Below are 23,884 nucleotides of genomic sequence, written 5' to 3' on the forward strand. Positions count from 1 at the left end.
ATTCTATTATCATGAAAATTTTATGAAATGCATTGGTATGCATGCAAGTAAAAAAAAAGATTGTCTTAGAAAGAGTTTCCTCGATTCATTTGACTTGGACAAAATCCCTCATAACAAGAAAAATGCGCTCCGGAAAATGCGGAGAGCACAAGTTGAAGTCTGCCAAGGATTTTATCCATCACACATAAATTCCTCCACTACTCCAAAGTTGCACTCCAAACTACTCTATGCACTTACACTAGAGCATAGGATCTTAGCTGGAATTGCTTAAAATTTTGCAAATTTCGTTTTCAAAAGTGGTAGGGATGGCATGCATGGGTTACGATTTGTATGACCAGCAATTCAAGCTACATATGTTTAAATATCAACATTCATGTATAGCCATATATGGTATGGGTTAATCCAGTTTTATGGATAGGTTAAAACATGAGGCAGTCTTGTGATGGACAACAGTCGTGTACTGGAATGATGTGACTGTGGAATAATAGAATGACGTAACGTTCTGTCAAGTCGAACTTAATGGTATGTACAGAGAAACAAATAACCAAGTTGAATTAACAGCGGACAGCCTAAAGAGAAGTTACTCTTGGTAGTATGTCCACCATAACTAATCAAACGGCTTTCTTTCAAGCTTGTGCAAATGGTGATATAACGACTGCAAAACGCCTGGTGAGGAATAGCATTGCATCCAGCTTAAATGAATGGAGGACGCCAGACAACAAAACATGCATACATGCAGCAGCATTGGCAGGAAATGCAGGTTATTCTGTACCCATTATTTCTTTCTAATAAGTTAAAAAAACAGCTCTTTTCTACTCGATTTTCCCGCTTAACTCGTCCATTCATAATCAACACAGATATTTTAGAGGTGTTAGCAGCAAAGTTATCGACAGACTTCGGGGAATTGATAAAAAGGGTGGACAACCAAGGCAACACGGCTTTGCATTTGGCGCTAAGGAATGATCGCGAGGAACCGTTGAAAGATCGCGTAGATCTGATAAAATTGTTAGTACGCCTCGACTCCAGTTTGTGTGATTGTGCAAATAGAGAAAGCGAAACTCCGCTAAAATTGGCAGTCAGTTTGGGGTTCGAAGAAGCCATGGAAATCTTAATAACTTGCACATCAAACGCCCTGCACTGCATTGTAGAGCTTAACCAGCTCAAGCTTGTTAGATATTTAATTAAGAGAAAGGTACACTTGTCAAGTCTTATCAATCAGCCTTACCAACCTGCCCCAAATTCTCCCCCTCAAATAAATTATCCAACAAACCCACCCGGTAGTCCTCCTACTAATCTGCCAATTCATGTAGGAGATCAGCAACATGACTACCCAATTGTTCGGCAAGGGGACGCCCCTTTGCACATTGCAGCAAGGAACAAATATGGCCACGTAAGATTCTTCTAGGGTTTGATGCTCACTATTCATAATGTTTTGGAGTTTTACTGATCTGTTCGTTTTGAAGGGCTCTAATTGTCCCTCTTTGATTTCCTTTTCCATCTTTTGCGTTGTAGATGGTGAATTTGTTGCTGAAAGTGCCCGGGATGGACAAGCTTACCCGAAACAGCGAGGACAAAACACCATTTGAAATTGCAAGAGAAGTCACTGAGTACGATGAATCTTTCAGGATTATAAGAGAGCTGTCAAACTATGGTAGAAGGCCAAAGCCATTCATGTACTGTACGCCAAAGGCCAGCCACAGAAAGAACTTAAAGGCAAGGTTACTCATTAAAAAAACCTATGAAGATAGACGCAATGCACAACTAGTTGTGGCAGCGCTTTTGGCTACACTGACATGCGCGGCTGCATTCACTGTTCCAGGCGGTTTTGATTCGGACAATAAAAAAGAGAAGTTTCAAGGGAGCCCTATTCTTATGTCCTCCTTTTCGTTTAAGCTCTTCGTTATTTTCAATTGCATAGCCTTCTTTCAAGCACTCTTTGTTTGCATCATGTGGGAGACGAGCATTGATTTTAGCACAGGCAACAAGATGTTGTTCATGTCTGTAAACACTATGGTAACTTGCTGTAGCTTGGGATTCACCTCTTATGGGTTTATGGCTGCAGTCTACGCCATGCTGGCGCGTAAGGTTCAAACCTTCTCTTGGGCGATCGTAGGATATCTCATTTTTTTGGCTGTTAGTGGTGGTCTTTTAACTTGTGCCCTAAGGCTGCACATTGGGGTGAAGCGGGCCAGATTCAACCGCCTGTGTGGTGGATCGTGTATTCTCGATGAGATTGCTGAAGGTTTATGGAATTGGGCTGAACGTTGTGGGCTTCTGGATCTTTACCGTTTAGCTGAGAGATTTTCCCATGAATTAATCATTGGGAATGTCAAGCCCAGTGGTATAGCATCCTAGAAGATGAACATGGATACAACTCTCTCGTCCCCACAGTGCCCATTGTAGTAAGGTATGGGCGCGTCAATCCATGTTAAACTATACGGCCAGTTATATGGTCCCAAATTTCTTAATTTCTTTTTAGCTAACACATTTTAATAGAGTAATTATATATTAAAGTCATCTTTGAGTACGAATAAATGTAATTGGATAATAGGTTATCTATTTTTCATTGAAATATACATGTTGGCTAATTTTGATTGAATTTACGGGTATAAAATAAATCAACAATTTTATGTGTATGGTATGCTGATTTTGTGGAATTCATGACGTTTTAATTAAGTAAATGACATTTGGTTTTTATTTAAATGTTTTGTTTGAATCGTGTTTAAATCATTGTAAGTCGTCTATAATTGATTTTAATTTATTAGTTCGCTATTAAGACTATTACTTCTGTTAAGATCTTTGTTACACAAACAATATTGTTTTTGAAATGACATGCCAATTATATCCATCTAGTACAATCTTATATTTAAAAAGTAAACTAAAAAAATCATATTTGACCTTCCATGCGTTTTAATGGTACCATTACAAACTAAGGGACAAGTATAAAATTATTTATTATTGTAAATATCATAAAAATATTTATTTGAGACATACTTAATAATATATCTCCATATTTTCTTCTTGTTTTTTAGGCAATTTATATTATCTTTTTATCTTTTCTCCACGTCTAAAGTAATAGCTAATTTTATTTAATTATTTTTAAACAAAAATATGTTTACAATGTACGCACTTTAATATTGTATTTTACAAAAATATAAACAAAAAAATATAAATGATAACTAAACTAATGCATCTTTTATGCACGTCAAATTTAATTTTGATTAAAATTTACCATACTTATTGATATCATATTCCAAGAAACACTTTCCATGTGTGAATATATGTATATGTATACATACACTCACATACACATATAATAAGAAATATAAAATACATTATAATCATAATTTATTATATTACATGCTTCTTAAAATTTTAGTATAATAAAGATTATAAGTCTACAAAAAATAATAATTTAATGATAATTTATTTTTATTTATAATCTTTCATCTAATTTATTTAAATAAATTATTTCAAACTTAGAAATAATTTATTCTATCATCAAATGTTATATTAAATTAAAAAATATAAAAATAATGAATTGTATGATTTTCCCAATGAATAATCATCAAACTATTTATACATACATTGGAATGCCTTAACAAATGCTAGTTATATGAAAGGGTGTGGTTGTGGAGTTTGATTGCAGAAATACGGGAAACAAATATTCTCATTCCATAAAGTATTTTCTTTTCCTTAATGTGAGAGCAAAGATTAGGCAATACGGAAAATGTGCTTTGGGAAAATAAAATATAATTTATTCACTTTAGCATTTGTTTCTCCATGGTCAATTCAGAAAGTAAAACTTTAACACATAGCAGCAAATGAAAGGAATAAATAATGAAGGGCATAACGAAATGTTCTCCACAAAAGAAAAAGCAATGTCCTCGGAGTCCACATAATGTTGTACATTATCAAATCTCCACGCGATTCAAAAGAAATGTCGAGTAAAGAATAAAGCGAAAATGACCTTTAATTATTTAAGCGACAACGAAAGCCTAAAGCAAAAGTAACTTGCTCGGAAAGTGAAATTTAAATCTTATTTATTAATCTTCATGCATAACATAAATTATATTAACTAAGAATATATCTATAACTAGCTAATATATACTCTATATGTAAAATAGTTGAGATGCATCGAAGCGTTGAATTTTATTAATGCATATTAAAAGTGAATAATGAAAGAATTCTACATTTCGATGCATCTCAGCGTATTTTACATATAGAATATATATTAGCTAGTAGTATTGGCACTATACATACCACATTGAACAAATTAATTTGATTAAGGTTATAATTAAGTTTATAATATAATTAAGGTATAGAATTAAGATTGGGTCTAGCATTATGGTTGGAATGAGGATTTACTTAATGTTAGTATTATCATGATAAGAGTTGGGGTTTTGATTAAGGTTGGGCTTAAGGGATTGGGATAAGGATTATCATTAGAGTTAGAGTTTACATCATAGTTATGATTAGAGTTTAAAATTAGGACTATAATTTCATTCTATAAGGGCTAGGGTTAAGTTGTAGGTTCAATTTAAAGTTGGGTAGATTAGGGTTAGTATTTGGATTCATATATGTTTATATATTAAATATGATACTATCATTTAGGATATAAGGTAGATTTTATATGTTTATATCTTAAACTTAATAATGTACTTTACAATTAGGATAATCTTGTTTGAATTTTATATAAGTCAAGGTTCAATTAGGTTCAAAATTAGGGTGATAGTTCAATTAGTTTAGTGTAAGGGTTAGGGTTTAATTGATTAGGTCACCCAATTTTTTATTATCTTTGAGCGAAGCATATCTTGGGAGCCTATAATAGCTTAATTATGGTTATAGTCATGTTTTTCTTTTTTGGTTTATGCTTAAAAGAGCTTAATATTAGGGTAGGATTAGGATTATTATAAGGGTTAGAATTAGGATTGAACTTTAAGTTTAGAATTAGATTAGGGTTTAGTTTCTAGGGTTTAAGAGTAGGATTATGATTAGGGTAAGGATTTATTGTACATAAAAATAATGATTAATGGTTAGGTTAGGGTTTTGATAGTGGTTAGGGTTAGGGTTTGGATAATTATTTTAGTTAAGGTTTAGGGTTAGAGTTAGGATTATGGTTAGGGCTATTATTTAGGATTGTGACCGTGATTAGGGTTAAGATCATGGTTGGAGGTTAGGACTACAAACTAGTGTTTATCAATTAGGGTTAGTACTAGGCTTTAGCATTTAGCATTTAGGGTTATAGTTATGATAGGGTTAGGATATGTGTTGACATTGCTATTAGTATTACTTTTGGAATTAGGGTTTGTATCAGGGTTAAAATTTATGGATAGGATTATGATTAGAGCTTATAATTTAGGATAAGGGTTGGGGCTTAGCATCTAGTATAAGGGTTTCCCATTTACAATTAGGGTTAGAATTATGGTTTAGTACTTAAAATTAGTTTATAGCTTTTTGAATTAGAGTTTAGCATTTAAATTTAACATTTTAGGATTAGTGTAAAGATTAGGATTTAGTATTTAGGGTCATGGTTTAACATTTATGATTTATGATTATGATTAGGGTTAGGGTATAGGTTTACATCATTGTTAGAAGTATGGTTAGAGGGTTAGGATTTGTATTAGGGGTAAGATTTAGGATTATGTTTTTAACACGTAGTTTTAATATTTATAATTAAAGTTAGGATTATGGCTTAGCATTTATAATTAGGGTAAATAATATTATTTTTTAGGTTAGGATTTATGATTTAGGGTTGAGTGTTGAGGATTATAGTTTAGCAATTTTAGGTTTAGGAATGGGGTTTATCATTTAGAATTTAAGATTTTGGATACAATTAGGGTTAGGGCATTCATTTGATATGGTTAGTCTTACTGTTAAGGTTAGGGATCAAGTATTATGATTAACTATTTAATGTTGGGGTTTAGCATTTAGGTCTACAGTTCAAATTGAGATTTAGGAGTTATGGTTGAGCATCTAAGATTAGGGGTTATAATTTATGATTAGGGTTTTATAGTTAGGATTATGACCAGGTTTAGTATTTAGGACTGCTGTTTAACATTGAGGTTTAAAAGTTAGAATTTAAGTATTTAGTATTTAGGCTTGTGATTAAGATTGAAGTATACTTTACATGTGATTAGTATTATGTTTAGGGTTAGAGTTCAAGTATTAAGCTTAGTATTTGGAGTTACAATTACCATTATGGCTTAGCATTTCGTATTAGGGTTAGGGTTACTCACGTTACAATTTTTATTAAGGTTAGAGTTTAGGATTATGATAAGATTTTACCTTGAATGTTTAGTTTTGTGTTTAAGATTATGCTTTTATTAGGTTTATGAAATAGGATTAGGGGTTTAAATTTAATGATTAGGATTAATATTAGGGTTGAGTTTTACATATTGCACTCTGACTTTTTTTGTTTTTTAAAGTTAAAAATATGAAATTATCTGAAACTTTATTGTAAAATTGACCTCAAGCATTCATGTAATCTAACCCCTAACAACAAAACTCAAACCATAAACCTAAACTTCATTATTCTTATGAAATAAAATTAATTAAATCACATGAATCTTAATTTTTATTTCATATTCTTTGGGTTCCTACTTAATATGTTTTTTATCATATAAACATTAAAAAATGTCTAATATCTTTTAATTTAAGTTTGATGAAAAAATTAAAAAAACACTCCTAAATTGAATTAATTCTTCAAAAATATTTTTCAATGTTAAAATATATTCATTTATTTTAAAAATATTATTATTCTGTTAATCATAATGTATTACTATTATTTAGTGAAAATTAAAATTATATTTATACAAAGAACATATTTTTAGAAATAGAATATTTCTATATTTTAGTAGATATATTTAAAATCAAATCCTAAAACTTACATCTAGATTGAAATAGAACATTTCTATAATTTTTTTAGATATATTTAATCATTCTAAACTTTTGTCATATGTATTTAATCAAAGAACAATTTTTTAGAAATAGAATATTTCTATATTTTAGTAGATATATTTAAAATCAAATTTTAAAACTTAGAACTACATAGAAATAGAACATTTCTATAAGTTTTTAAATATATTTTTTCTTTCTAAACTTTTCTCAAATGTATACATAGTATTTCACATATAAATTCTAATTATTTCATAAATTTCTAATAATAATACTCAGAACTTTCAAGATCTAATACAATTGATAATACTAAACTAATTCCTAACCCAAAAAACATAGTTGTTGTCTGCGAGAATGATTCTTTATTATTTTATGAACAACTAAAAATCATTTCAATGCACATTTCAAGGGCGTGATTCATTTTGGCAAATTCTTCTTTAGGAATTATTTGCATTTGAAACAGAATAGTTTACGTAAATTCTAAATAAAAGTATATAATTTCTGTATAGAACATTCAACAATCTATCACTCTAAAAAAAGGAAAATATCTAGTCTATAAACTGTCATAGTAATATTATACAAAAACGTTGACAATCTAAGGGAAATCTTCCCATCCAATTTAATTTATATTTTACTATGCAATTTATGGATACACCCATCAAATTTAGGACAATAAATGAACTAATCTAAAATATTTATTTCATTTCATTTGAATCATCCCAATAATAGGATCTTAGAATGCTTGACAAATTATAGCATGAAACCTAAAAATGCTTTCCAGCAAAGAATAATTTCTGCAAATAAACAAATAACCTAACAAAAATTGAAAAAAGTGACTCTATAAATGGGACATAACCATATACAAATAGAAAATGATGAAAGAGAAACCCTTAGCTCATATCCCTTGCGCAATGAGAAATTATAGTCAGGGCTTCCTATCAGGATTCCCCTCCCAAGACTCCCCAAAGCTACATGTTTGCTACATGACAAACTATCCCTCTCAGAGCTTTACCAAATTCCTTCAGTTAATCTCTAAATATATGAGCATTTCTTAATCAAGAAAACACTTCCTAATCAATTCATCGCAACTTTTCTTCTAATGTAAAAAGAGAAGAGATTTTGATTACATCTTCCATAGAACATGTTGATTTCTCTACATCCACCATTAAAAGTAGTAGTAGTGCTCCACACATTCCCAACCTTGAGCTCATGACCTTCTTCCTAACCTAGGAAACTCCAACATAAACAAAGAAATTTGTTAAAAAGGAAGTTGTGGAACATTTTTTAAAGGGCAGAAGATGATTGAAATCCTTTTTTCTTTTTTCATTCATCTCATACTTCTATTTCTAGTAGTGCATATTTCTTCTTGTTGTTGGCAATTGTACTATAATATGGAACAACAGCTAGTGTAATGGAGCATATGAGTGACAAATGGTGTACAGAAGTGCGACAACTAGTGTAATTTTTTTTTCTTAAACTGTTACACTCATTGTGCTCCTATAGTGGAGGTCTACTGCCATTGTAATGTTATGCATCTTGGTGTAATCATGGTTAAAATTATTATTTTAAATTGTTTTGTATTAAACATATAGTAAATTTATTTGGTTTATAAAAATTGAATTTAATTATATATAATTTGTAAGTATATGAAATATAGACAAATCAAAATGTTTATTTTGTTTAGATGTAATATCTATAAAGTGTTCCACTTATTCTTATGCATGATAGGTTGCCATGAACGGTTATTCATAAAATGAAACATCAATGAATTTGAATTGAAAGCTACACAAATTTGTTATGAACTCAATAGTGAAATGATCCTCACCTTTATAGAAAATAAACCATATTCAACATTCAGAGAATAGTAACAAAACAATGATTAACATCGAATAGTCAACAAAAACCAACCCTCTACTAATGAAACCATCCAAATGTTAATATAAAAAATGTTTAACTATAAGGCATGACCCTCAGATGTAAAACCCTATGCACATCTAAAGTCTTCTAGAAACTAATCATTAAGGATGTACCATCTTCAAACTACTTATAGAAATACCAAGAATATAAAAAACACAATAATTAATCTTAGTTTTAATAGACATTACAACAATAAATCTCTTTATAAACAAAAAGAACATAAAGAAACAGATAATAATCAAAATAGTATTAGAACTATCAAATTTTCTACTGACCATGTACTACATAGATTAACCATGTTAGGCATCAAAGGTGTAGAGAATGGAGGGAGGCGGATTGTGTGAAATAGTAGAGTTAATAAGAAAAAAATAAATTTAAATAATTTTTGTATCAAATAGCATTCAACACCTATAGACACACACAAGCACACACACACGTGCATGTGCGCACGCGTGCACACACACACACACACACACACGTATATGTATATATACATATGTACATATATATGAAAATAAATATATGTATGTGTGTGTGTATATATGTATGTATGTATATATGTATGTATGTATACCTATATATGTGTATTGATGCATCAACTTATGAGAATCATAATGTTTGACTCAGATATGGATTTTGGTTAAATTTTTATAGGGAGTCAAGGGAGGAGGAGTTATTTGGATTGTTGATAGAGCTTAGCTTGATAGGTTTTTAATTTTTTTTGGGAGCCTAAAATTTTGTCTTGACCTTTGAAATTGAGATTTTTTAATGTATTTTTCTAGTTTTTAAAAAAGTTGTTTTTTAATAAATTTGAAATCATACTCTTGATTTTGTAGATTATTTGGTAATTCATCTTGCCTTAGCTAGGGTCTTTTCTTGGGGAAATCAGGATATGTAGGATAGATTTTGGAAATTACCAAAAATGAAAGATTATGTTTTTTTCTTCAAAATTCTGCCAAATATGGTAATTTTCAGAATTGTAATAAGTAGGCATTTTCTTTCATTGTAAGGTAGAATAGAGTTGGAGAAGTTGAATGAAGAATCTGGTGTTTTGAAAATTTGAGTTGTGTTATTATTTTTTGAGTGTTATTTTTGAGTTGTGTTATTATTTTTTGAGTGTATATATATATATATATATATATATATATATATATATATATATATATATATATATATATATATATATATATATATATATATATATATATATATATATATATATATATATATATATATATATATATATATATATATATGTATGTATGTATGTATATATATACACATACATACATATGTATATGTATATCTATGTATATATGTACATATACATATACATATACATATACATATACATATACATATTCATATACATATACATATACATATACATATACATATACATATACATATACATATATATATATATATACATATATATATATATATATATATACATATATATATATATATATATATATATATATATATATATATATATATATATATATATATATATATATATATATATATATGTACATATATACGTACATATATACATGCGTATGTGTGTGTCCATATATATGTATACATATATATCATTGCATGTCATAATAACTACTAATAAATATTTTTTTCTAAATAGTAGGTTGTAGCTTTAATGATAGAAATCATGTTTGTGCAATCAAGTTAATTTCAATGGTCATTATAAAAAATTGAACACTAGAAAAATTTATAAAATTAACAAACATTAGCATTCCAATTCAATTGTAGAAACAAAGATGAGCATACCTCATAAGCATGAATATTTTAAAAGAACTATTATCAAACAAATCCTTCAAAGCTAAAATTTGTAAATAAATGTTACAAAATTTATTAACAAATTGTATTACTATTAGAATAAATAATGATGATTTAGATAAAAGGTTAAAATATTTCATGTGGACACTTAATGACTAAGGAAAAAGTATGAATACTTTTAAAAAAAAAGTTTTCAAACAATTCTTTTTGATCTAAAATTTGTAAATAAAAACTAATATGTTATAGTAGATTGCATTACCATTAGTATAACTAATTAGGATTTAAATATAGGGTTAAAATATTGTATGGAGCCACTTTAGTATTGACTAGAAGATTATGTGAGATGGGTAATTTTTAACCACTTCATTATTGTCTAGGAAGATGCATTGAAAAGGTAGGTATGAGATGATTATCATGTACTCAAGCCTTCAAATGAACTATTCAAGTTTGAAAAGGTTGATTTGATCTTTTTGACAAACAAATGAAAAATAGATTTACCATGCATAATCAAACTTATTGAATTAAAAATTAAGTAATATGAAATCTAAAATGTTATATAATGCAACTATTGGTTAAAATGGGCATTTAGATGCAAAAACCTATTATATGTTCTCATATGGAGAGTATTAAATTATATTATTCATCATATACTAGCATTTATTTTAGCAAAAATTATAGATGTTTTTGTTTTCTTGTTTGAAAGTCGCAAAAGTGATTGTGCCATCATGATTGAAGTAATTGAAGGAAATGTATTTTTATGATTGAGAGTAAAGCATTTTTTTTATGTAGAACAATTCTCTCCACTCTACAATATTTCCAGCTGGATCATTTCAAAATTCCTTATTAATGGATGTTTATTAAGTGGTGTGTTCTTTTTCTTTATTTTTTCTTAATGTGTAACCACAATATTCAAAGTATTCATTGAATATAATTATGTCTTTGGATGGACATACAAGGACATTAAAGATGTATTGCTAAGATGTATAAGATCAAAATAGAAACAATTATGTTCATTATTTGATACATAAACTATTAATTAAACTTTCAAGATGTCTAGGTGTCTATTATATAATTTATGCATCAAATCATGAGTTCAATAGCTTCTATTTTTGTTGTTTGTATTTTAACATATGGTTGCTAAAAATTTTAAAATAAGTATTAATTGCACATTACTTCTAAGAGAAAAAAATTGTAGATAATATTAAGTGAATGAGCAAAAGAATTCTTATATTGCATAATGCACACAACTAAATTTAAAGACAACTACAAATTGTATTCATATGTAGTTGTACTAGAACTAACTTATCTGTATTGAAGAGTCATATTTTTGAATGTAAAAATTTTGATATATAGTTGATATGTATTAGAATATTCAAATAATAAAGAAAGTATGTTCAATTGACGAGTCAAATTTTGACAAATACCCTCACAACAATCAGTATGTTTATTCAACTTCCACTATTTCTAGCACATGTGAACCCATGAAGGCTCAAGTTTCAAGTAAAACATTTATATTTTGCATCATCTATTGATCTCCATAGATTTGTTGGTCAGAAAAGTCTTCACTACATTGACAATGCTCCTAATCCTCTTGCTTCTACAAGCAACACATGTGGGATAAAAAAAAAGAAGGTGATGATTTTCCTTATGACTTAAGAAGCTGACATTTCAAGTTCAATGTAGATAAAGGGGGTAATAGCTCCAAAAACTCTCACTCATCATCCTCTACTTGCTCCAACTAGGTTTAGCTGTCACTATATTCACTCATCTTTAATATAGTAATATGGTTGGTAATGGTCATTTGATGAAGACGAGAGGAGGAAAATCTTGAATTCAGATAAAAGATATAGAGTCACACTGTAGTATTTAGTGAGAGAACTGAGAGGTTACTATAGCTGGAACATAGATATAAACATCACAGCGTTGTGGTTCTTATTGTAAAAATTCAAATTTTAGATGACATGTTATTGTTGACTAGTTTAAGTTAGGGTGAGAATTTCAATTTATAATCTTATATATTCATAATTCTCATCAAGAGTACATTGATCATAACAATGTATGTGTGTGTGTGTGTGTGCGCGTGTGTGTGTGTGTGTGTGTGTGTGTGTGTGTGTGTGTGTGAGTGCATGCGTGCGTGCGTGCATGCACGCGCGCGCACGCGTGTGTGTGTTTAATATTAGATTTATATTTATTCATATGTTTACTTTTATTTTTTATGAATTAAATAAAAAAATATTAAATTAAAGTATACTCTTATTTATAGCATTTCAAAAGATTTTCTTTTTTAAATCAGAAAATTATGAATTCTAGCAGTCACTAACATATTTTTTACTTGTATATAACTAATATATGATAAATTGGAAAACATTCAATAATAGTATTTTTTTAAATTACATCAATTCAAATAGATTATATAGGTTTTTAATACATGCCACACTTATAAGACTATAAAATTTAATCTTAAATATTTACTATCTTTTTTTATTAAACATTAGATTTTATGTCTTACCTCCATCTAGGAATTAAGAAATTTATTAGTTATTATTAATTATTTTATAAAAATTATTGTCAATCCAAAATAATAGGCAATACTTGTTAATGCACTCAAAACACTACTCTCCACTCCTCATAAGTATTACACATCTAAGGTAATTGTATTGATAGAAAAAATATAAAGCTTAAAACATCACTCTCCACTCCTCATGGCTATTACTAAAATACCTTTAAGATAATTATTAAGACGAAAAAATAAAGAACTTTCAAAATAATATTAAGAATATATATCTTTCTATAATGCATTTTTATTAGGGTTGTGATTACATATTTATATCCTTCCCTACCTTTAATTACAAATGAATATTGAACTATATAAAAATTTAACAATAAAAATCAAACAATAGCTTAATGCATTTGTGTGTGTGTGGATATATAAATATACATATACATGTACATGTACATATACATACATACATACATATTTAAGTATACATTGAAAAGTTTATTGATGTATTGATGTTTATAAGGAATGTTATGTTATATTACTAAAGTCTATTATGTATGTACATACACGTATTTTTGTGTGTAAGTATAGAAACAATTCAAGATTTTATTTATTAATTAACTTATAATGTCAATAATTTATTTATATACAGTTTTTAAAAATAAATATGGTAATTAATAATAATCCTTATTGGTACAAAACAAAAATTGAATCATAGCCATTATTAAAGTATAATTTTTATTTTACATAAATATTAACACTAATTTAAGAATAGTCAAAATCAATTCTATTTGTGCTCTTTAATGAGATCTAACTTTGGTAGAAACCTAATTATAGTTGAATATGATTAATTGATAACTTTAGTTGAATTCTAATTTTAAATAATAAATTCTAAAAAAATAGGGACGTGGTTCAATTTTTCATAGAAATCCATTAGGTTTAGGGTATATATTAAGTTTGATTAAATAGAGAGGCTTCCTATAGTCTAATATAGGGAGTTGAGCAATTTGTGTTAACAAAGTCATCTCCTTTAATTGCAGATCAACTTTAAATCTCTACCTTTCATGTAGTATAAACCTAACTATAATGGTTTGCCATTAAAAAAATTGATAAAACATGTTCTCAAAATAAAACAATCAAATGTGGAGATTTGGGAAGAAAGCTCAATGTTGATGTACTTGTAGATGCTTTCAAGAAATAACTACCATTTGATTGAGAAGGGAAACAAAGGTGTTGGTGTAGAAGTTATAGACACTTTGAAGAAATAACTATAATTTGATTAATAGGTTCCTTCCTTTGTTTTCATTATTGTTCTTCACTTTTTTGGTGTGTTGATTTGGTTTCCATTTATTTCAAAGAAGTTTCAATGTATTATGCTCTCATCTCTTATATCTATATTGAATGAGATTTATGTTATCAGTTTCATACTATATTTTAGTCAATGCACTTTTACCAAGACCACAATGTGATTAGAATCATTAATTGAAAGATTTAATCCACCATACATGTTATCTAATACTTGAAAGGGATATTATTATTGTTTATAAAATAAGTGATGTAACAATAATTCCCATTGAAACTACATAAAAGGTAAGCATCACAAGTCATTCATTTAGATATGGAACAAATTTAAATTTAAAGGTAAAATCTCCATGTGCCATGTTGGAGAAATGCCCATAAATCACAGACTGTGGAATAGAAAATGTCTATAAGAATACAACAAACAATAGATTTTACTCTCACCAATAGAAATAAATAGAGTGTCTATTATTCTAAAATATAAACCGCTAAGGAAAAAATATATTCTATTGAAATGGTTCTTGATATTATAATTTGAAATAATTTATCAGACCACTAAATGAACAAAAATTTAATGCTCAATTGCAGGGGTGTAAACTAAGTTCAAGAGATTTTTCCTCTTCTATATTTTGTTAAACAAATAAGACTCTTGCATACTATTAATATTGTAACATCTGCAATTCCAAAATTTGGAAATTAAAATTGATTGATCTGATTAGAACATTGAGGATGAATTAGATACAAATCTCCAAGGAACCATTCATAATAGGACTAGGCATATATGAAGGCATACAATCATGAGGTTGCAACATTTTCTAACAACAAAAAAAAGATTCTTCAAGAATTAATATACAACATTACAAACATTTTGGTCAAAATACAGCTAAGCAAGCGAAAAGATCAAGTTGAGATTGAAATTATTTTTGCTAACTCATGGAACAAGGGTCAAGCAGAGATAGGAAGTATCAATTTCATGGTGACGCTAGAGCTTATTGGTGAAGCAATGGGCCTAGATTATATTGGTGAAGCAACAGGCCTAGATTATATTGGTGTGCAAATTGAAAGGAAAGTTGTGTTGGATTATAGAAATTTTAGGCATATATTCTTTGAAGGAATGGAAGAACCTATTAGAGTTATTTTTGGAAATGGGTATGGTAGGCTATATTTTCCTAGTCCCTTTGGAACTATTTTTACTAGCTAATTAAGTATTTTACTCTTGAAGGTTGGTATACAACCTACCATGGCTACCATTTACCCTTCATGTTGAGTCATGGGGAAAAAGTGAATATCCCTTTTTTTATGTACTCCTCTCTAGTCAACAACATTATCCTAGGTGAAAACCCTCCCATTCACCAAGCTCTATCATCATGTCTATGCTCACCATACAAGGTTTTGTAGATGTCTATCTCCCATTCTTAAACTTGCTTCTCCTAAAGGGCCTAAGTCCTCAATGGTTATTGAAGAAATAAGCCCAAAAAAACCACTCTGCAACTGCCCCAAATCATGAAAATATCTCAACCCCCTGACCATAAGAAACCTGCCATTTCCATGGAACAATCTATTTTTCTTGAAGCACCCAAAAAACATAAGAATGCCTCTATTAAGTCTAACCCTATTAGTACCTCCAAAAAAAGGAGAATGGAAGGTGACATTATTGACATCAACAATAATGAAGGGGAGGGATTTTCTAATTTTTAGTCAGAGGATAAAGTCGTGGACTCTAAGAATTAGAAGGGTAATGCTAGCTCTAGGGAAAGGAAATCTACGAAACTCAAAAAAATAAGAAGGGAGAGCTATAAGGAAGAAAGAAAGGATGACTCTCACAATTCTCAAAGGGAGGACAAGGTGGAAGAGACAGAAGTGGAGGAAACTCTACAGAAAGCTAGTGGGTGATCCTCTAGATGCAGATTTTGAAGCGGAAGTAGATGATTCTGATGAGGAAACCTAGTCTCCCAAAGAAGAAAAAGTGGTGGTGGATGTTGGAATATATGGTAATGAAGACTTCAAGGCCTTTGATAATAAGGTACAGGAAAAATATGTCTCCCCTACTCTCATCTCGAGATGGCTAGAATATTTCAGAAAGGGTTGTGTAAAAGGTCTCACTAGTATCAATGAGAATATTGAACTATTTAACAATAAGTATAATATGGCCACAACTAGGCTTGAGCTATGTGTGTTGGTTTCCATGATTTTTAAGGTGCATAAGGAAATGATGAGAAAGGCCATGTTTGGAGTGATAAATGGGAAAAGAAAACTCATGAAAGCTAGCCAAACCAAAGTGGAGAAGTGCAAGAAGAAAAAGAGTGCCACATGGATCGAGAACTGGATGGAGGAGATCAAGTTCCTCACTAAGAACTGGGAGCACATCAACCAAGCCTAGTTGGTCTTCTCTGGGTTTGGCACTTTTTAGTTCTCTATTGGTTTTAGGTCATTATTATGGGTTTTTAAAGAAATTTTCTTTTTAATGCTCTCGATGATGTTGAGTTGGTCTCACTTTACTATTATCTATTTTAATCCCCACTATTGTTCGGGTAGCAAGACCTTTATTTTGGTTTGTAAGTTTAGTAGTTTTAAGTTTAGACTTATGTTAGCTTTAGGTTTCGATGACTTAAACTATTCAAAGAACATAGCGTATTTTGATTAATTTATTGTTTTGTAAGTTCTAGGTGGGACTTTGGCCGTTGAGGTCAGATTTTGCTTCTCCATTGCTTAGTTGTTATGGCCTAGAGTAGAGATGGTCTTTACTTTGTTATATCTGGGTTTAGGACCCTCTTCCTATCTTTTTAAATCAAAACCATCGTAGAAGACTGAGCAGGTTGAAAATATGATTAATGTGACATGGAATTTGGGAGGCATTTTATGCCACCTAATATTCACTCACACAAATCACACGGACTAGAAGTTCATAAGTATGAACAACATTTATATTTTAGCTCTCTCACAACCCCACTCATTTTCGTTGTAAGTATTTAATTCAAATTATCAAAATGAGCATTAATTGTACATTATTTAGAAGTGAAAAAATTGATAGTACAGTGATAATTATACTAGAAGATTTTATGCTCAGGTCTTTTATGTCTATTATTATTAATTCTTTGGAAAAATGAATTAAAAAATTGTATAATATAAACTACTAAATTTAAAGAGATGTACATAATGTATTAACGTGTGTCTTTACTAGTAATAAATAAAATAGACTTATTTGTATGTAGAGTGAGTTTTTTACTATTGAGGTTTTGGAATACTAATGATCCATAATAGAATATTTTATGAATATCACTTTTCAAAATAATAAATAATAATTTTATATTCAAACACCGAAGAAAATTTGTTCAATTGATAAATGAAACTATAATAAATATCCTAACAATGATTAGTACAATGAAATGCATGATAAAATTTACAAATATATTGTTCTAAATTGTATGTTTTAGTTTTAATGAATATAGAAAAGCTTCCATATAAATGTTTGTTCTGAATTTGTAAGAAACTTCTATAGGAAAAAAATGAATTTGAAAAAGTTATATAACCTTTTTTAGTTTTATTTCTATATTTCACTATCCATCGTATTAATTTTATGATCTCTTTCATTTTTTCAAAGTTCCCTTGATTTCAAATTTGATATTAAAAAAGACTTAGAGATAATTTTTGAAATAGAGGATTATAGAGTTCCTTAACCAAGCAATATATTTTTGAAGAAGATTACTAAGAACTTTAGAAGACTTGGTGGCCATTGTAGCAAATTTAGTACAAGACTAAATTTATAAAATTAAAGAAGATTAGCTTTGTAATGAACTAATAGAAAGAAAGATAAGTATATTCCTAGTGTATGAATACATTCAAAGAGAAGTTTTCAAACAATTGTGTAAATATATCTTTATCAAATCTTTTGAACCAAAAATATGTGAATATATGGTTTAAATAATTATTAACAAAATGTATTACCTATATAATAAATAGTGAGGGTTTAGATATAGAGTTGAAATATTTCATGCAGCCACTTCATTATTATTTATGAAAAGAAGTATAAATATTTTGAAACTAGAGTTTTCAAATAATTTTGTTGGACCTAAAATTTATAAATTAAAATTAAAAAATTATAACACATTGTATTATCATTAACATAAATAATTAAAATTTAGATGTAAGGTTAAGATATATTGTGTAGCCACTACATTACTTCTAGGAAGATAATGTGAAACTTATAATTTATAGCCACTTCATTACACTCATAAATGGCATAATTATTATCAAAATTCTATAACATTCAAAATATCACATTTTATACTTAGATGTGAAAAAATATATTTGTTCCTATATGGAGAGCATCACATTATATTATCCATCATATACTAACATTTATCTTTGTAGAAATATTGTTTACTTTTTTTTGTATTTCAAATTCCCAAATGGGATTATGTTCCAGTGATATCAATAATTTGAAAGGAATGCATTTTTATGGCTGGGAGTAAAGGGTGTTCTAAATGTACGAAATTGAAACTTTCATAATTTCCTAAAATGAAAAATAATAATCCCCTCCACTGAGCATGATAACTAACTAGATCATCTTTCAAATGCAATTACTCTTTTTATTGAATGTTCATGAAGTGGTATATTATTTTCTTTCATTTTTTCCCTTTAGTGTATAACTTCAACATTCAAAATATTCTTAAGATATAACAATATTTTTGAATGGATTTCCTAAGACATTCAAGAAGTACCACAAAAATGGTATACTAATAAAATAGAAACTATTAAGTATTTGATGCATACATTATTAATGACACTTTCAAGATATTTATATATTTATTAATATAATTTATACATTACATGGTGAGCTTAATAGTTTATAATTCCGAGTATTTTAAAATCTTCTTGTTGAAATCTTCAAAATAAACATTAATTGAACATTATTTAGAAATAGAAAAATTGAGACAAGTGAAAATTAGATTTGAAGTTTTACAATTGTATAAAGTTTATTAATGACTCTTTTAAAGAAAATAATTGCAATATTGTATAATATATACTACAAAATTTACAAACAAGTACATCATTTATTAATGTATGACCTTACCAACATTTAAATAAAACTGACATGTGTAAATAATATATTGATGTATGACTTTACTAGCATTCAAATAAAACTGATATGTGTGTTATGGAATTATATTTTTGACTGTACAAATTTTGAAAATTTTATAATTAGTATTTTTCAAAATAAATATTGATAATTTTATAATCAAACAATTAAAAAGGCCTCTTCAATTGATAAAACGAATTGTGACAAATACCCTTACAAGCATTAGTGCATCTTCAACTTCCCTTGTCCTAGCACATGAGAACCCATGAAAGCACAACTCTCAAGTAAAACATTGGTATTGATCAATCTTAATCATATCTCCTCAATAGTCTTCCTTAAGTAGTCAAATCCTAAAATGTACATTTGTTTAATGATATGACAGGAAAACTACGAGACTTGGGTCACTCTCTGTTTACACTCCTTTTATTTATTTTCTTATCGTAAACAATAGCAAATAGATATACGAGCATTGTGTTCTGTGCATTCAGCTTTAAAATAACAAAAGCTCCTTGAGAAATGGAAAACCTACTGTCCTTTATTGCATCTTTTCAAAGTGGTGACATGTTAGTGGCCAAAGAGAAGCTAGGAAAGCTTGATCTGTCAAGCTTAATATCAAGACACCTAGGTTCATTCTCTTCTTTTACTTGTCTCTCTTTTTATTATTAACCCTTAGGTTCCAAAAATGTAGATAATATGGAAGAGGTAGCAGCTTGGTGTTTCCAGACTAGGACCCAAGCGGTTCATGTACTCGTACCACAGGTTAGCCATCAAAAATACACTAAAATGATGTCAAAGCCAAACAAAGCCTATGAAGAGAGCCACAATTCAAAACAAGATGATGTTCATGAGTCTCAACAGTTCAGTGGTTTGCCTGAGCTTTCACTTTACCGCTTTTGGGTTTATGTGTGTTGTTTACACGATAATGATGCGTAAGGTTAAAACCTTCCCTTGGGGGGTGTTTGGAAGTCTCATATTCATTACTTTTTGTAGCATTCTGACATTTTTTTTTATCAATTTGTACACTTTACAGTGAAGCGGGCTAGAGCCAACCACCTATGTGGCATAACTCTTGCTTCTGATGGCCTTGTTAAAAAGGTATGGTGTGGAGCAGAACATTTTGAGCTTCTTGAGCTTTGTCGTTTGGTTGATGAGGTTTCTTGTGATTTAAAAACTGGGCTGTGCTAGTTCAAATGTGGTAAAACTGATCAAAGCTCAACACCCTCATGCTCCTTCAACAATGTTTAGCTGTCACCCTACTCTCATTTGTGGTTATAGGAATTATATATAGTTTGTTAGTGTGTAGTCATATTTAGATGGTAAAATTAGTAATTTTTATTCTAAAGGTTTTTTTAGATGTTTATTTTGGAACAAGACCTTTGATTTGTAACCTTATTAGTTCATGATTTTCTGATTGTATGTTTTTATATTATAATTTTATTTTTTATTTAATCATGTACTCATGGTTTTTTGATAGTTTAAATAAATAAGTAAATGAATTTTAGATTAAAAAATTGATAAGGAATTTATTTTAATTTGAAAAAATTCAATAAAAGATTATGAATATTATATATTTCACTATTAGAATTTGTGTGTGTACACATACATACATACATACATACATACATACATACATACATACATACATGTATGTATGTATGTATGTATGTACACACAGACACAGACATGCACATATGTATGTATGTATGTACACACACACACACACACACACACAGACACACATTTTATTTTACATATTCAAAATAATGATAATTAACTATTAGATCCACACAATATCTAAATTTCTTAAATTTTTTACATTTATTATGTTAATAAAATTTATATATGTATATACACATATACATTTTATTAACATAATAAATTTAACATATATACATTTAATTAACATAAAAAATGTAAAAAATAATAATAAGAGATTTTAGATATGTGTAGATCTAATAGTTAATTATCTTTAATTTGAATATGTAAAATAATGTGTTTGGTAATGTGAATTTTCAAATATTATATATGTTGAGGGAATGTCCTTCTTCGCATTCCCTTAAAGGAAAATGACAATTTTCTCTATAGAGAAAGCCTAAGAATTTAGAAAGAAATAAGAATATGGAAGGTCTTCTCATATTTGGGGCAACAAGTGCCAATACTATGCCTTTAAGGATCAAAAATTATTTCCCATATTTGTGATCATAGGTGTCGGAATCAAACATAATTTTATTGCCAAAGCAAAATAGAATCAAGAGGTGCCAAATTTTAGCAAATTATTTGATGATGAAAATTTATAATTGGAGAGAAATATGAATAAAAAAAGGAGAATATCATTACAAAAATTGTTCTAAGCAATTAAAAGACAAGTCAAAGAATGAATAATTGAAGCTGAAAAAAATACTTGCCACAAAAAACTAATCCTCCAAGGTTTGCCCATGAAAATAGAACTCTTCCAAGAATAATAGATAGAAAACAAAAATATCAATTGTTGGTGAAAATAGAAATTACAATTACGTAACCTATGAAAGCACTTATTAAATTAATAATTGACAAACATAAACAAGTTAAACAACAAATTGTTTATAGAATATATATATATATATATATATATATATATATTGACAAAGTATATTATTTTATTGGCATTAAATGGATGCCTAATTTCATCCCAAATTCATATAATCTAGACAATTTCTTAAATTGATCAGCATTGAAACCCTTCCAATCAAATATAATTTTTTAGAAGTAGTAGAAGTAGTAGGTGAATAAAATGGGCCCATTTCTAGGTTGAGGGTATCCAAGCCAAGGGTCTAAAATAAGAGATTTAGAAGAAGAAGAAAAAAAAAAACATTATTAAGAAAAAAAATCCTTAGGTAAAAGAATTAGAACTTCCAAAATGATCATTAAAAAAATGAATTGGATCTTAGGGTTTATTTGGTTGATAAAATCAAATAATCTCATAATTTTTAAATTCCAATATTTGACAATTCTAGAAGTTTCAAATATGGAAAATGGTTTTTGAAAATAGGGTTGAACTGTTTGGTTCACTTAGAATTCACATCAAATTCATAAATTGAAGATGGATTTTCTAGATTTGGTTCCATATAGAGCTAGAATACTACTTAAGTTTATTTTTAAAATCTTTTTAATTATATAACTGAATAAAATTGGACATACTATGAGAGAATTGAAGAAAGGCATGAACTAATTATATTGGATATTTGGTCAAGTCAATTCCAAAATTAGTTTGGAGAGAAATCAAATGCTAATGATAGTTTTTTTGCTCCACTAAGAGATTAACAAGATGGAGAAAATTTCATGACTTTTTCAAGCATTCCAAGAGATGACTATGGTGGTGGTGGATATCATCATAATGATGTAGCTCAAATTTGGAGTGATAGATACCAGAGGCCTAGTTGTGGGTGATGTGAAGCTCTTTCATCAAGGCCTACATGTAGTGGCTATAGAACTAGTTTTGGTGCTTTGTACATATTGCAACAAAGAAAGAGAAGAAATATAGATAAAAAGGGATGACATTATTGTACATACAATCCAACAAGGGAAGTTGATTGGAGGATGAAGACGCAAATCCTCTTCTACCACTAACATCATTATCTCCTATGCTAACAACATCATGCCAAAAGAATTTATTATGGAAAAAGTCCTTATTCTTTCCTCCATATCTAACATAAAACATCTCAAGATTGATACTGTGGAGCAACAAGAAAGAGCTTCTTGCAAGCTCAAGGAGAACTTGGGCACAATACTTCTACTTTTCCCTCCAAGTCAAGGGAATAACGTTGGACTTGGAGTCTCTTGTCACTAATCTAGAATGTTTGAAGTGTTAATGAAGTCATATTTGATGTCAGAAATGGGACTTACTATGAGTGATATCCAACAAAGACAAAGTGAATTAAGGCTTTCTCTTTCACAATGTCAACCATTGAATATGACACCTGAGAATGAAAACATGTGTTATATTGAACACAAGGCCAATGAGAAGTGATGTGATAATAGGTGGCTTTGAAAAATTATCAAATATCATTTATCCTCAATTCTCATTTAAGCGGAATTAGAATTGATTTTCCAATTCCACCTATTTAGATGGAAGAATTAAATTATTGTTTTGGGGATAAATGGGTTTTAAGAAGTCCGTATTTTTGGTAAATGTTTTGAACACAAACACAAAATATGTAGATGCTAAGATTTGAAAATCCTAAACCTAATCTAATTCCAGTAAACATACAAATGTTTATTGCATTCTTCCTAAGGGATATGTGCAAATTCATTGTCAACCAAACTATGCTCTTAAGTGGCAATTAAAAATAAAAAAATTAGGGTTATGTCAACTTGGCATGCAATTTTCTATTTGTTATTAGCTTTATATCAAAAAG

At 28.8% G+C, this 23,884-nt stretch overlaps 1 protein-coding gene across 1 annotated transcript; it reads left to right on the top strand.

The window, feature by feature from the left end:
* Positions 1 to 566: 566 nt before the first annotated feature.
* LOC149577387 (uncharacterized) lies at positions 567 to 2,517 on the top strand. The gene is made up of 3 exons (XM_089833330.1): positions 567 to 760; positions 858 to 1,390; positions 1,513 to 2,517. The coding sequence occupies exons 1-3, from the start codon at positions 595 to 597 to the stop codon at positions 2,353 to 2,355; spliced, it is 1,542 nt and encodes a 513-aa protein (XP_089689456.1). The 5' UTR covers positions 567 to 594; the 3' UTR covers positions 2,356 to 2,517.
* The last annotated feature ends 21,367 nt before the right edge of the window (positions 2,518 to 23,884 follow it).

Source organism: Cupressus sempervirens, chromosome 1 (genome assembly GCF_028749045.1).
Source record: "Cupressus sempervirens isolate cs-2001-9-10 chromosome 1, ASM2874904v1, whole genome shotgun sequence".
In the NCBI taxonomy this organism is placed as follows: Eukaryota; Viridiplantae; Streptophyta; class Pinopsida; order Cupressales; family Cupressaceae; genus Cupressus; species Cupressus sempervirens.